The following is a 12,472-nucleotide window of genomic DNA, read 5'->3' on the forward strand; positions in this document are numbered from 1 at the left end:
TTACTACTAAAGCAGCATCATGTAATACTCAAAATATTACAACCAGGAGCAGGATACTCTCAACTAGACCAAGGAAGAATAAGCCCTAGTTAACCACTAGGTGGGGGGTGGATTAATCAATACTAGCCACACTTATCCACATCTACTTTGCTACCAAACACTGCGTGGATCTCTGACACCATAGGGTTTTCCCGCTCTATCAGAGTGCTTCCAGTGCAATCATACATGTTTAATAATCCTGATACCAGCGGACTCCATCATGAACAACATGCATAGATGTCAAGTCTGCTGTTCCAACTCATTAGGCACACTGATTATGATTGAGTTGCACCTTGTTTCAAACCAATCAGTGCCTGATCAGAATGGGATTAGATGTGAATCCTTATATAAAGCTTCAGCAGCATTCCTCATTTCACTGGAGTTGTAGTGGCAGGCTCACAGGCGTACTACAGTTGCTCGCCACCTCAACCATGGCTTTAATAATGAGGTAAATTCTTTATTTTGGAGTACTTTATTTTGTTATCAGTGGCATGGACATGTTAAAATATGTTTTTATTCATATAACAGGGTACTTCAATTGTCTCTACTCCTTGATGTGGGCTGTCAAGTACATGGTGAGTTCAGGCTGAAGTATTAATTTAAATAGGCAGGTATCCATGTGCTAACAAGTATGCATAACAGCTTACAGGATCGGATATGCTGAGCGGGAGATGCCTACGTATGGGCTGCAGCAGCCTCCTAGCTACAAGCCAGAGCAACCTCCTAGCTACAAGCCAGAGCAACCTCCTAGCTACAAGCCCCAGGAGCAGCAGCAGCATCCTAGTTACAAGCCCCAGCAGCAGCATCCTAGCTACAAGCAGCAGCAACATCCTAGCTACAAGCCCCAGCAGCAGCAACATCCTAGCTACAAGCCCCAGCAGCAGCAACATCCTAGCTACAAGCCCCAGCAGCAGCAACATCCTAGCTACAAGCCCCAGCAGCAGCATCCTAGCGACAAGCAGCAGCAGCAGCCTAGCTACATGCCCCAGCAGCAGCAGCAGCAACATCCTAGCTACATGCCCCAGCAGCAGCAGCAGCAACATCCTAGCTACAAGCCCCAGCAGCAGCAGCAGCAACATCCTAGCTACAAGCCCCAGCAGCAGCAACATCCTAGCTACAAGCCCCAGCAGCAGCAACATCCTAGCTACAAGCCCCAGCAGCAGCAGCAGCAACATCCTAGCTACAAGCCCCAGCAGCAGCAGCAGCAACATCCTAGCTACAAGCCCCAGCAGCAGCCCCAGCAGCAGCAACATCCTAGCTACAAGCCCCAGCCGCAGCAACATCCTAGCTACAAGCCCCAGCAACATCCTAGCTACAAGCCCCAGCAGCAGCAACATCCTAGCTACAAGCCCCAGCAGCAGCAACATCCTAGCTACAAGCCCCAGCAGCAGCAGCAACATCCTAGCTACAAGCCCCAGAAGCCTTCTAGCTACAAGCCACAGGAGCCTAGCTACGACCAGCAACAGCCGCAGCCGCAGCAGCAGCATCCTAGCTACGACCAGCAACAGCCGCAGCAGCAGCAGCAACATCCTAGCTACAAGCCCCAGCAGCAGCCCCAGCAGCAGCAACAACCTAGCTACAAGCCCCAGCAGCAGCAGCCCCAGCAGCATCCTAGCTACATGCCCCAGCAGCATCCTAGCTACAAGCCCCAGCCGCAGCCGCAGCCGCAGCATCCTAGCTACAAGCCCCAGCAGCAGCATTCTCCTAGCCACAAGTAGTAACTCAGAAGTTGAGAAGTTTGCATTCTGTACCTTTGCTTCATCGAAAATTCCATCAAATCCTTCAATGATATAAAGTTCTCAATTGTGTTCCTGCCATGACATGGTTCTACTGTCCAAATTTGACAAAAGAATAAAAATATCACTTTTAAATGGTCAAATTGGTCATTGGCTAGGCTGAATGCCAGCAGCAAATGCAGAAACCCATTTTGATGCCTTTTCAGGAGCCGCTGCTTTGGTCTAATCAAACGCTACAGTTCAGTATGGAGTCTTTTTATTAGATCTTTAGCAGCTAGCTACCAGCCGCATCAGCTTCCTGAACACCAGCAGAAGCCCCCAAACTACGAGCAGCAGCCTCCTTATTTCAAGACGTCATCTGAATGTGTTTTGAATTCACCTCTTTAAAATTCACGTCTGGCAATACAGAAATTCAAACGTTCACTAATTTAGATACAAAAGGTTGCACTACTCTACAAGTGGTCAAATGACAACCAGAACATTCAATGGCCTGGCCCGCTTCTCCTCTCACCTGGCTGCGCATACCATGTTAAAAGGGTCCTAGAGATGGGGTCTGGTCACATAAGCTCTTCCTCTACGATGTCCAGAGCCCCCCACTCACTCTGAAACACAACACTCAACACCAGGAACTACAGTCAATATTAGCTATGTCCTTTTTTACTACTAAAGCAGCATCATGTAATACTCAAAATATTACAACCAGGAGCAGGATACTCTCAACTAGACCAAGGAAGAATAAGCCCTAGTTAACCACTAGGTGGGGGGTGGATTAATCAATACTAGCCACACTTATCCACATCTACTTTGCTACCAAACACTGCGTGGATCTCTGACACCATAGGGTTTTCCCGCTCTATCAGAGTGCTTCCAGTGCAATCATACATGTTTAATAATCCTGATACCAGCGGACTCCATCATGAACAACATGCATAGATGTCAAGTCTGCTGTTCCAACTCATTAGGCACACTGATTATGATTGAGTTGCACCTTGTTTCAAACCAATCAGTGCCTGATCAGAATGGGATTAGATGTGAATCCTTATATAAAGCTTCAGCAGCATTCCTCATTTCACTGGAGTTGTAGTGGCAGGCTCACAGGCGTACTACAGTTGCTCGCCACCTCAACCATGGCTTTAATAATGAGGTAAATTCTTTATTTTGGAGTACTTTATTTTGTTATCAGTGGCATGGACATGTTAAAATATGTTTTTATTCATATAACAGGGTACTTCAATTGTCTCTACTCCTTGATGTGGGCTGTCAAGTACATGGTGAGTTCAGGCTGAAGTATTAATTTAAATAGGCAGGTATCCATGTGCTAACAAGTATGCATAACAGCTTACAGGATCGGATATGCTGAGCGGGAGATGCCTACGTATGGGCTGCAGCAGCCTCCTAGCTACAAGCCAGAGCAACCTCCTAGCTACAAGCCAGAGCAACCTCCTAGCTACAAGCCCCAGGAGCAGCAGCAGCATCCTAGTTACAAGCCCCAGCAGCAGCATCCTAGCTACAAGCAGCAGCAACATCCTAGCTACAAGCCCCAGCAGCAGCAACATCCTAGCTACAAGCCCCAGCAGCAGCAACATCCTAGCTACAAGCCCCAGCAGCAGTCCCAGCAGCAGCAACATCCTAGCTACAAGCCCCAGCAGCAGCAACATCCTAGCTACAAGCCCCAGCAGCAGCAACATCCTAGCTACAAGCCCCAGCAGCAGCAACATCCTAGCTACAAGCCCCAGCAGCAGCAACATCCTAGCTACAAGCCCCAGCAGCAGCAACATCCTAGCTACAAGCCCCTGCAGCAGCAGCAGCAACATCCTAGCTACAAGCCCCAGAAGCCTTCTAGCTACAAGCCACAGGAGCCTAGCTACGACCAGCAACAGCCGCAGCAGCATCCTAGCTACGACCACCAACAGCCGCATCAGCAGCAGCAGCATCCTAGCGACAAGCAGCAGCAGCAGCAACATCCTAGCTACATGCAGCAGCAAAATCCTAGCTACAAGCCCCAGCAGCAGCAGCAGCAACATCATAGCTACAAGCCCCAGAAGCAGCAGCAGCAGCCTTCTAGCTACAAGCCCCAGGAGCCTTCTAGCTATAAGCCACAGGAGCCTAGCTACGACCAGTAACAGCCCCAGCAGCAACAGCCCCAGGAGCAGCAGCAGCATCCTAGCGACAAGCCCCAGCAGCAGCATCCTAGCGACAAGCCCCAGCAGCAGCAGCCTAGCTACAAGCCCCAGCAGCAGCAACATCCTAGCTACAAGCCCCAGCAGCAGCAACATCCTAGCTACAAGCCCCAGCAGCAGCAACATCCTAGCGACAAGCCCCAGCAGCAGCATCCTAGCGACAAGCAGCAGCAGCAGCCTAGCTACAAGCCCCAGCAGCAGCAACATCCTAGCTACATGCCCCAGCAGCAGCAGCAGCAACATCCTAGCTACAAGCCCCAGCAGCAGCAGCAACATCCTAGCTACAAGCCCCAGCAGCAGCAACATCCTAGCTACAAGCCCCAGCAGCAGCAACATTTTAGCTACAAGCCCCAGCAGCAGCAACATCCTAGCTACAAGCCCCAGCAGCAGCAACATCCTAGCTACAAGCCCCAGCAGCAGCAGCAGCAACATCCTAGCTACAAGCCCCTGCAGCAGCAGCAACATCCTAGCTACAAGCCCCAGAAGCCTTCTAGCTACAAGCCACAGGAGCCTAGCTACGACCAGCAACAGCCGCAGCAGCATCCTAGCTATGACCACCAACAGCCGCAGCAGCATCCTAGCGACAAGCAGCAGCAAAATCCTAGCTACAAGCCCCACAATGCAAAAAGTCGGCTTTAAAAAATAAGAAAAAAAAGTAATAAAATGAGGAATATATTACTTAAAATAAGCAAAATTATCTGCCAACAGAACAGGAAGATTTGACTCAACAAGATTTTTAAAAACAAGTGAATATATCTAGCCTTAAAAACCCCAGGGATATCTTAAAACTAGTGTGTTTAGACTAATAACAAGTAGATTTGTATTGGTTCAAGGAAAATATTTAAGAATTATTTTCTCAATATGTAGGACAATGTGCTTAAAATCAGCATATGCTAGTGCCATCATCTTCAAATAAGGTTTCATGCAAGTAAATATATCTTAAAGTCAGTACAGCCAAACTTCAAACAAGTACATTTGTCTAGATAAGCAAACCAAATTTAAGAATAGTTTTCTTGATATATAGGAAAATATACCTTTTATTCAACATATGCTAGTATTATCAGCTCCAAACAAGGACTTATGTTAGGCAAGATACACTGCAATCAAGTATATTCGTCTAGATAATGAGAACAATTTAAGAATTATTTATTCTAGTATGTAGAACAAAATCACTTAAATTTAGTATCCAATGCTACTGTAAAATTCTTTAAATAAGAGTAAATTCCCTAACACTTAAGGGAGAAAACATTTATCAGGCTTGGTACTTAGTTAAACAAATACATGAATCTAAATTTTTTTTCAAAGTCTTTATTGCCTTTCAAGTACAACTTTTCCTTTACAGTAGAAACAGTAAAAGCCTGAACTTACTATTACAGGAAAAATCCGATTTTTCATATAGTTCACCGTTTTGAGGTCAAGGAGTACTGTCGGTACGAAAGCCCCCCAAAAACAATCGGTTTTACCTAGCAAGAGTTGCATCAGCCAGCAGCTAACAGACAGGCAGCTACAGCTCCTCACTCTGGGGGCATGGCAGCCTCCATGTACATGCCCCCAGAGTTTAGCACTGTAGCTGCCTGTCTGCGTTAGCTGCTGGCTGAGCTAGGTAAAACCAAAGTTTTTTTCCGTACTGACAGTACTCTTTGACTTGAAATGGAGATATGTAAAAACTCATCGGATTTTTCCAAATAAACACTCCAGCTCGGCGCATGATCTTCAATGAAGATTTTTTTAAAGAGCAAACTAAAAAGTGAAAAACATGCATCTATCTACATGAGGAAGTCATGTCCTGGCTGTGGATAGTATCCAAGAGAACTTGCGCAGACAGAAGTGTGCACACTTAGGATATCTAAGGTGAAAGATAATGCATGCCATTTTACATTGTGCGAACATCAATATCCTCTTTTGGGAAGGTCATGCAGCTGAACTTAACAGCAAACTAAAAAGTAAAAAACACGTAAGGCAAAAAAAAATCCACTCTCATTTCCACTTTAAGCTAAGAATTTCTTCCACTCGCCTATAGCCTTCCTATATGAAGTCCTGGTCGTGGATGGCATCCAGGAGAACCTCGGTCTGCAGCACAGACATGAGTGTGGCAACGCACTTGGGATATGTAAGGTGAAAGATGTAATAGCATGCCATGAGATACATTACGCTAGCATCGATATCCTCTTTTGGGAAAGTCAACACAGGCGTGGTTCCAATAGATAGTATGCAGTTAGTTTCACTGACAACAACGACCGGGCTGGAGAGTGGTCTTGCTCGTAGAAAGGTGTTGGGGTCTTCTGTAGGCTGACAAACACAAAAAGAAAAATAAATACCACAATGCACTTTTTGTATTGTATGGTCAAGTAAATGTGAAAATTCTTATGCATATACATTTTCTTACCTTAAGGATGTGAAGCAAAGCCTCACTTGCATGTCCCAACTTCTTGGGTGGAGCCACAGGTGATGGAAATAAGTCTGGCAATGCCTTCATCAGGGCGATTGACTGTTGTGCTGTTAAAAAAACAAGACAAAAAAGTAATTTTTAAAAAAGTAGTTTTTCTGCAGCCAGTTATTAAACAAACATTAATACTTCTGTGGGATTCTCAATTGTTATGTTCTGTAATAACCTTTGTCCAACAGTGGAGGCCTCATGACCTTCTTGAAAACGCCATAAAACTGTGCCCTCTCAAAAAAGGTCGCCCGCCGGGTATTTAGTTCAGGTAGGAAGTGGGGGTTCCCTTGATCGAGGATCCGCAGGAGTTCATCCATTAGCTAACACACAGGGAGACAAAAGATAGAGAAGAGATGTAAAAATTAAAATGTACATTACAATTCAAATCTAACAGTTAAACTTTAACCTTCGGATGAGACATTAAACCGAGGTCACGACTCACTGTGGTCATTAAAGATCCCATGGCACTTATTGCAAAGAGTAGGGGGTTCCCCAGTGTCCTGGCTAAATTCCCAACCTGGCCCCCTAATCATCCCCTCACTCTAATTGACTCATTCAGATCCTCACTCTCCACCTCAAGCTGGTGTGTGGTGAGTGTTTTGGAACATAATGGTTGCCGCATCACCCAGGTGGGTGCTACACATTGGTGGTGGTTAGCGAGTGTTGTAATTCCTAGGCTTAGGAAGCAGAGGGCTGCATAAAATGAATACATATGCTTACATGGTCCAATTCTCCAAAGCAGGGATACGCCTCAAGGATCTTGACAGGCCTGTCCTGCTCCTTAGTCACATCGGAGTCAATGAAGGCGCGTCTTGACTGGAATTCAAGGTCTAGGAGCTGGGCAACATCCTTCTTGTTTGGCCTGGCCTTGGTTTTATACATGTCCTGCAGAGTTTTATAATGTCTTGCCTGATACTGCAGGCTGTCCGAAGTGTCTGATGCTAGAAAAACAAACTTCATCAATTAACATTTAAACATAGCCATAACAAACATTAAAGCTGCCGTCGGCAGGCCTTCAAAATTTCACACACGGAGAACTTTCGTGCGCATGAATGGGGGGCGGGCTCGATAGCAGCGTGTGCACAAGCTGTGATTGACAGGTAGCAATTCCTCCCCCCTGGTTGGTTAAACAAAACCAGGAGCTCTCGATTTTTGCAAGCACGATTACAGGCTGATTACAGGCTTTAGAGGGAGCTAGAGCATTCGGGATTTTTTCTAAACAGCCTATTTAATATTCTACTTCCAGAATCCCATGACAGTTCAAGCTAATATGACTCAAAACATGCTGCCGATGGCAGCATGTTAAGATTGTTAAGACCATAATTTCCATTTCAGACATTACAGGTTAACTGGGCCATTAACACGCAAATACACACGTCACCATTTTATAAAATTGGATTATTCGCCATCTCCCCTAGAGTTAGATAAGTGAACAAAAACATTTTTGTCTCCGTGCATGCATTGTTGTAGTGCGGGCAGCGCCCCCGCTAGGTTAGCTTATGCTAATTTAGACGAGGCGAAGTCAATACGTGCCTAGGAGATCCCCTCGTCTTAATCTACATTGCCATTTGTACTGGTTGTGAAGACAGAGGCTCACTTTTACTCATGACATACTATCTGGCTACAAAGGATTCCATTCACTATGCTAAGCTAAGCTAACCTAGCAGGTGCGCTGCCAGACTATGACATTGCATGCACTGAGACAAATACGTTTGCCCACTTATTTACCTCTAGGGGAGACGGTGAATATCCCAATTTTATAAAACGGTGGCGTGTTCCTTTAAAAAAGGACACCAATAGATGAATAATCCAGAACAAAAAAGGTTTGAAATTGCATGATAACATTGCTGAATTTACTTAGACATGGAATTGTCCTTGTTCAAAGTAATAATAGAAGCTCCATTATACTGAAAAAAATATCCACCATTTCAATTTGTGCACTTACCATACGATTGTTCAATCTGTGGAGTGCTACAGCGTGGTGGTGATCTCTCCAAGATCACAGTAGAGGTGGTGGAGTCATCAGTCTCATCAGTGGACGTCTCCTGTCTGGACTGAAAGCTAAGTCTCCGTGCCTTCTTTCGCAAAGGAGTTGCTCCCTGCTGCTTTTTAGGAGTTGAAACATTTTGGACTCTTTTTAGGAGCTGTTTCTTCAGATATTCCTGACAAGACAGACACAGAACAGGTTGTGTAATAAATAACATTAAATAAAATCGTATACAGTAATGAAGGCGTACAAGCAGACACGACTGATGAATAGTGTCTTACCCACTCAGCCCCACTCTTGGCAGATTGGTCCCGAAGCATTGGGTAGTAGTCCACGAGGCGCTTTGCCATAAATGTGAGCTCCCGGTTGCATGGATATTTAAAATCATCCTCTGTTGCTCTTTTGATTGCAATCATGCTCGTGATGGTATTTCTTATTAATCTGCAACGAAGATCTTTGGACAGGCTAAAGTCTCCCTCTTTTCCAGCACGCTGTTGGTCAAAGAAGGCACTCCTTGCAAGCTCTAATTCTGTGTCTGTGTATATGACATACGTTGGGCTGACAAGTTGTACCGTTCTGCCATGTTGGGGTCTTGGGCTTGGAGAGGGGAGGGAGGATGGAGGAGAAATGGGGGATGGAGAGGGGAGAGGGTTGGAGGAAGACAAAGAGGAAGGAAATGGATGTTGGGGAAGAGGAGGTGGGTGGGTGGGGCTGAATTCACTGCTTCCTGGTCTATGCAGCTCTGATTCTTGACCCTGTATAAAAGATACACGTATTTATTGGTAATTATAAAAACAAGGAGCTGACTGACAGCCTGACAGCCACCAAACAAGAAATCTGAAATCTGCTGAAATCTATCATTACCTCATTTTCATCATGACTGAGTCTCCAAATGGTTCTCCTTCTCAGGAAGTGTTCTGGACCAGGAAAAAGGTCACGCAAGTCCTCCTTTGTGAGGCTTGGCAGCATATCTTTGCTTATATTAGCAGCTGAAAAACAAATATTGCCACACATTAAATATTTGTCAATGAATTTGCTAATACGTTGTCCATTGAGAAAATATGTCATATGAATATTGTTAAACTGTTTTTAAAACGCCTTGCGTGTTGCGTGAAAAGTAGGCAAACTGTCCCATTTCTAGCATGCACATGTTTTTGTTGCGCGTATCACGCAGGCAGCGTGCAAACACTCAAACCTGCTAACATGGGAGCCGGTGTCGGGCCAAAAAGTGATCGTCGGCCAGAATCTGATTTGTGACCGCGGGAGCGCGCACAGCAGCCCGTTGTGCGCGCTCCCGCGGCCACAAATCAGATTCTGGCAAATGATCACTTTTTGGCACGACACCGGAAAAAAACTGACACGCCACGCAGCTGACACGCTCATGCCATGCACTCAGTCTGAATTAGCCCTAAAGATTCTTTATTTTGACCAACTGAAAATAAGAACCTGGCAAACTGCATGTAATATGTATTATATAACTATAATAGCTACCGGAGAAATCAACAAACAAATACATCTTACTTTATTCTTACTTTACTTTAAATCATTAAATATTAGTAGGGGGGAGGAAAGTCTGCGTCTTTACAAAGACAGGTTACCTTAATTTCAGAACAGCCACTGAACCTTGAAAACTTAAAACACAGATATCCCAATCATACTAACGTTAGAAAATGTCACCGAAATTAGTTTCACTAGTTCACAGTAACGTTAACAGTATATTTTTAAAAGTGATAACGTCAACGTTAGAGGTTGATAATAGAAAGGGCGCCAGAGAGTGCTAACGTTACCTCTAAGCTAAACAGAGATGTCCATTATCGAAGGCTAATTGAAAATAATTTGCACCATAACACTGTTTCTGGCATTAAAACACAATTAATTACGTCAACTAGTATCGTTTGTGCTATTATTAGCAGTTTACAGTGGACATTTAGGGGCATACGTTCTAGCTAGCTAGTTAGTTTGTTCGTTTAAATTAGCATGTTGACGTGAATGTGTTGACCAATGTTCCAATTCAAATAAATGTTAACTTCCAGAGGACAAGTTTGGATATAAACGAACATACAATACCTTTTAGTATTTCAGCTGCTACTTTATCCATGCCCGCTTCGTCCATAGTGTAGGCTAAAACGAATTGAATAGCTGAGTCTCCTTCCAAATCCACGATGCAATCTGCTGAAAGTTCCGTCGTGCACCCGACCTTCTACGTAACGGACCTTTTTCGCGCTTTGATATGGAAGCTACCATTTCATAATGAGGGGTGACTGAAATATGTCAAATGTTATAAATATTGATAGTATGCTTAAATGATGCAGTCATGGGTCAAATATCATAAAATGATTCCAAAAATATAACGTTACATTTCATTCCACATGTTAATTGCAGATGTTATTGTATACATGAAACTCTTGATCACAGTCCTTCCCATAGGTAATATCCTGAACCCACATGAAATTCATGTTACCATCATGTTACGTTCTTTCCCCCGCAGTCACAATTCAATGAGGATACGTTCTTTCCCCCGCCGTTTTCGTGATCTTCATTTGCAACCTTACCTCATTGTTTGCTCTCAGTAAATTTCAAGATGCTTTGGAGATGCGTTATCTTTTTTTTTTACTATGATTGAAAAGGGACCCCAAAGGTGCAGGGAAGGTTTTTTTCATGACATTGTTGATGGTGCTCTTCTAAAATCACATCCCTTATTTTCAAACAAACCAAATGCACTGCAGATTGTTCTGTACACAGATGAAATAGAGATCTGTAACCCACTGGGATCCTTTGCATCAAAAAACAAGTTGTTAATGGTATACTACACTCTGGGAAATATAGATCCAAAGTACAGGTCTAAGCTGGCTTCTATCAGACTACTTGCAATGGCTAGATCAGCAGACCTCCGCAAATCTGGTGTAGATGTAATACTGAATAGAATTAAAGAAGACATGGTTGCATTATACAATGGTGTTACAATGGAAACTGTTAATGGAGAGAAAACAATATATGGTGCTATGGTCACTCTCTGTGGCGATACCCTGGCACAGCATGAATTAGCAGGGTTCAAAGAGGGTGTGGGCTTTGCATTCAGTAAGTGCAGACACTGAGTGTTCTTTTGAGGACATGCAGTCACAATTCAATGAGGATACATACACTAAAAGGACATTGGAGAAGCATGTCAGACAGTGTGATGAAATAGAAATGGCAACCACAGACCTGCTTCGCAACAGCCTGAGAACAACATACGGTATCAATCGAAGGAGTAAGTTAGTTGGATTCCCATCCTTTGATATTGTACAGCAAACCCCACAAGACATTATGCATGTGATTCTAGAAGGGATAGCTCCACTGGAAATCAAAAATGTTTTGAATCATCTTATTCAGTCAGGACAGATAACTCTGGACTCAGTAAATTCTGCTATTCTTGGTTTCCCTTATTCCCCGCTAGATGTTAGAGATAGGCCATCCCCAATTTCCCTTAGCACACTTATGTCAAATGATGGTAAACTAAAACAGTCATCTGGGCAAATGCTTGTCCTGCTAAGGATATTGCCATTTGTTTTAGAGAGTTTGGAAGACAATGCATATGTGCAACTGATAATTCAGTTATTAGAGATTGTGCAAATAGTGTTTGCCCCTGTTCTTTCCATTGCAACTGTCTACATTGAAGTTGCTAATTGAAAATCATTTGAAGCATTGGAAGGAGCTTTTCCCAGACCACAATGTTACACCTAAACAGCATTATATGATACATTTGCCATCGCAGATACAATTATTGGGTCCAATGGTCAGACATATGTGTATGCGGTTCGAATCCAAACACTGTTTATTTAAACAATGGGCTTCCAACCTAAATTTTAAAAATGTATGCAAATCTTTGATTAATCAGAACCAAATATATGAAAGCTGCCAAAATGTTGAGCCTTCCATGCACCCACTTTTCTCAAGTGAAAAGGAGATGGAACCTGTATCTGAGGTTAAAGATCTACAATATTTAACAGGAAAATTGAGAGACTTCCTAGGTGTCATTGAAGTGAAAAATGCTGTATCAGTTAAGTGGCTTGTGATAAATGGTAATAAATACATAACTGAGAAGTCCATGATC

At 43.8% G+C, this 12,472-nt stretch overlaps 1 protein-coding gene across 1 annotated transcript; it reads right to left on the minus strand.

Annotated features, from left to right (window-relative positions):
- Positions 1-5,980: 5,980 nt before the first annotated feature.
- Positions 5,981-7,694, minus strand: LOC132448007 (uncharacterized). The gene is made up of 4 exons (XM_060039067.1): positions 7,113-7,694; positions 6,568-6,712; positions 6,342-6,451; positions 5,981-6,244 (listed from the first exon to the last, which is right to left on the minus strand). The coding sequence occupies exons 1-4, from the start codon at positions 7,350-7,352 to the stop codon at positions 5,981-5,983; spliced, it is 759 nt and encodes a 252-aa protein (XP_059895050.1). The 5' UTR covers positions 7,353-7,694.
- Between the last annotated feature and the right edge of the window lie 4,778 nt (positions 7,695-12,472).

The sequence above is a fragment of the Gadus macrocephalus genome, chromosome 19 (assembly GCF_031168955.1).
Source record: "Gadus macrocephalus chromosome 19, ASM3116895v1".
NCBI lineage: Eukaryota > Metazoa > Chordata > Actinopteri > Gadiformes > Gadidae > Gadus > Gadus macrocephalus.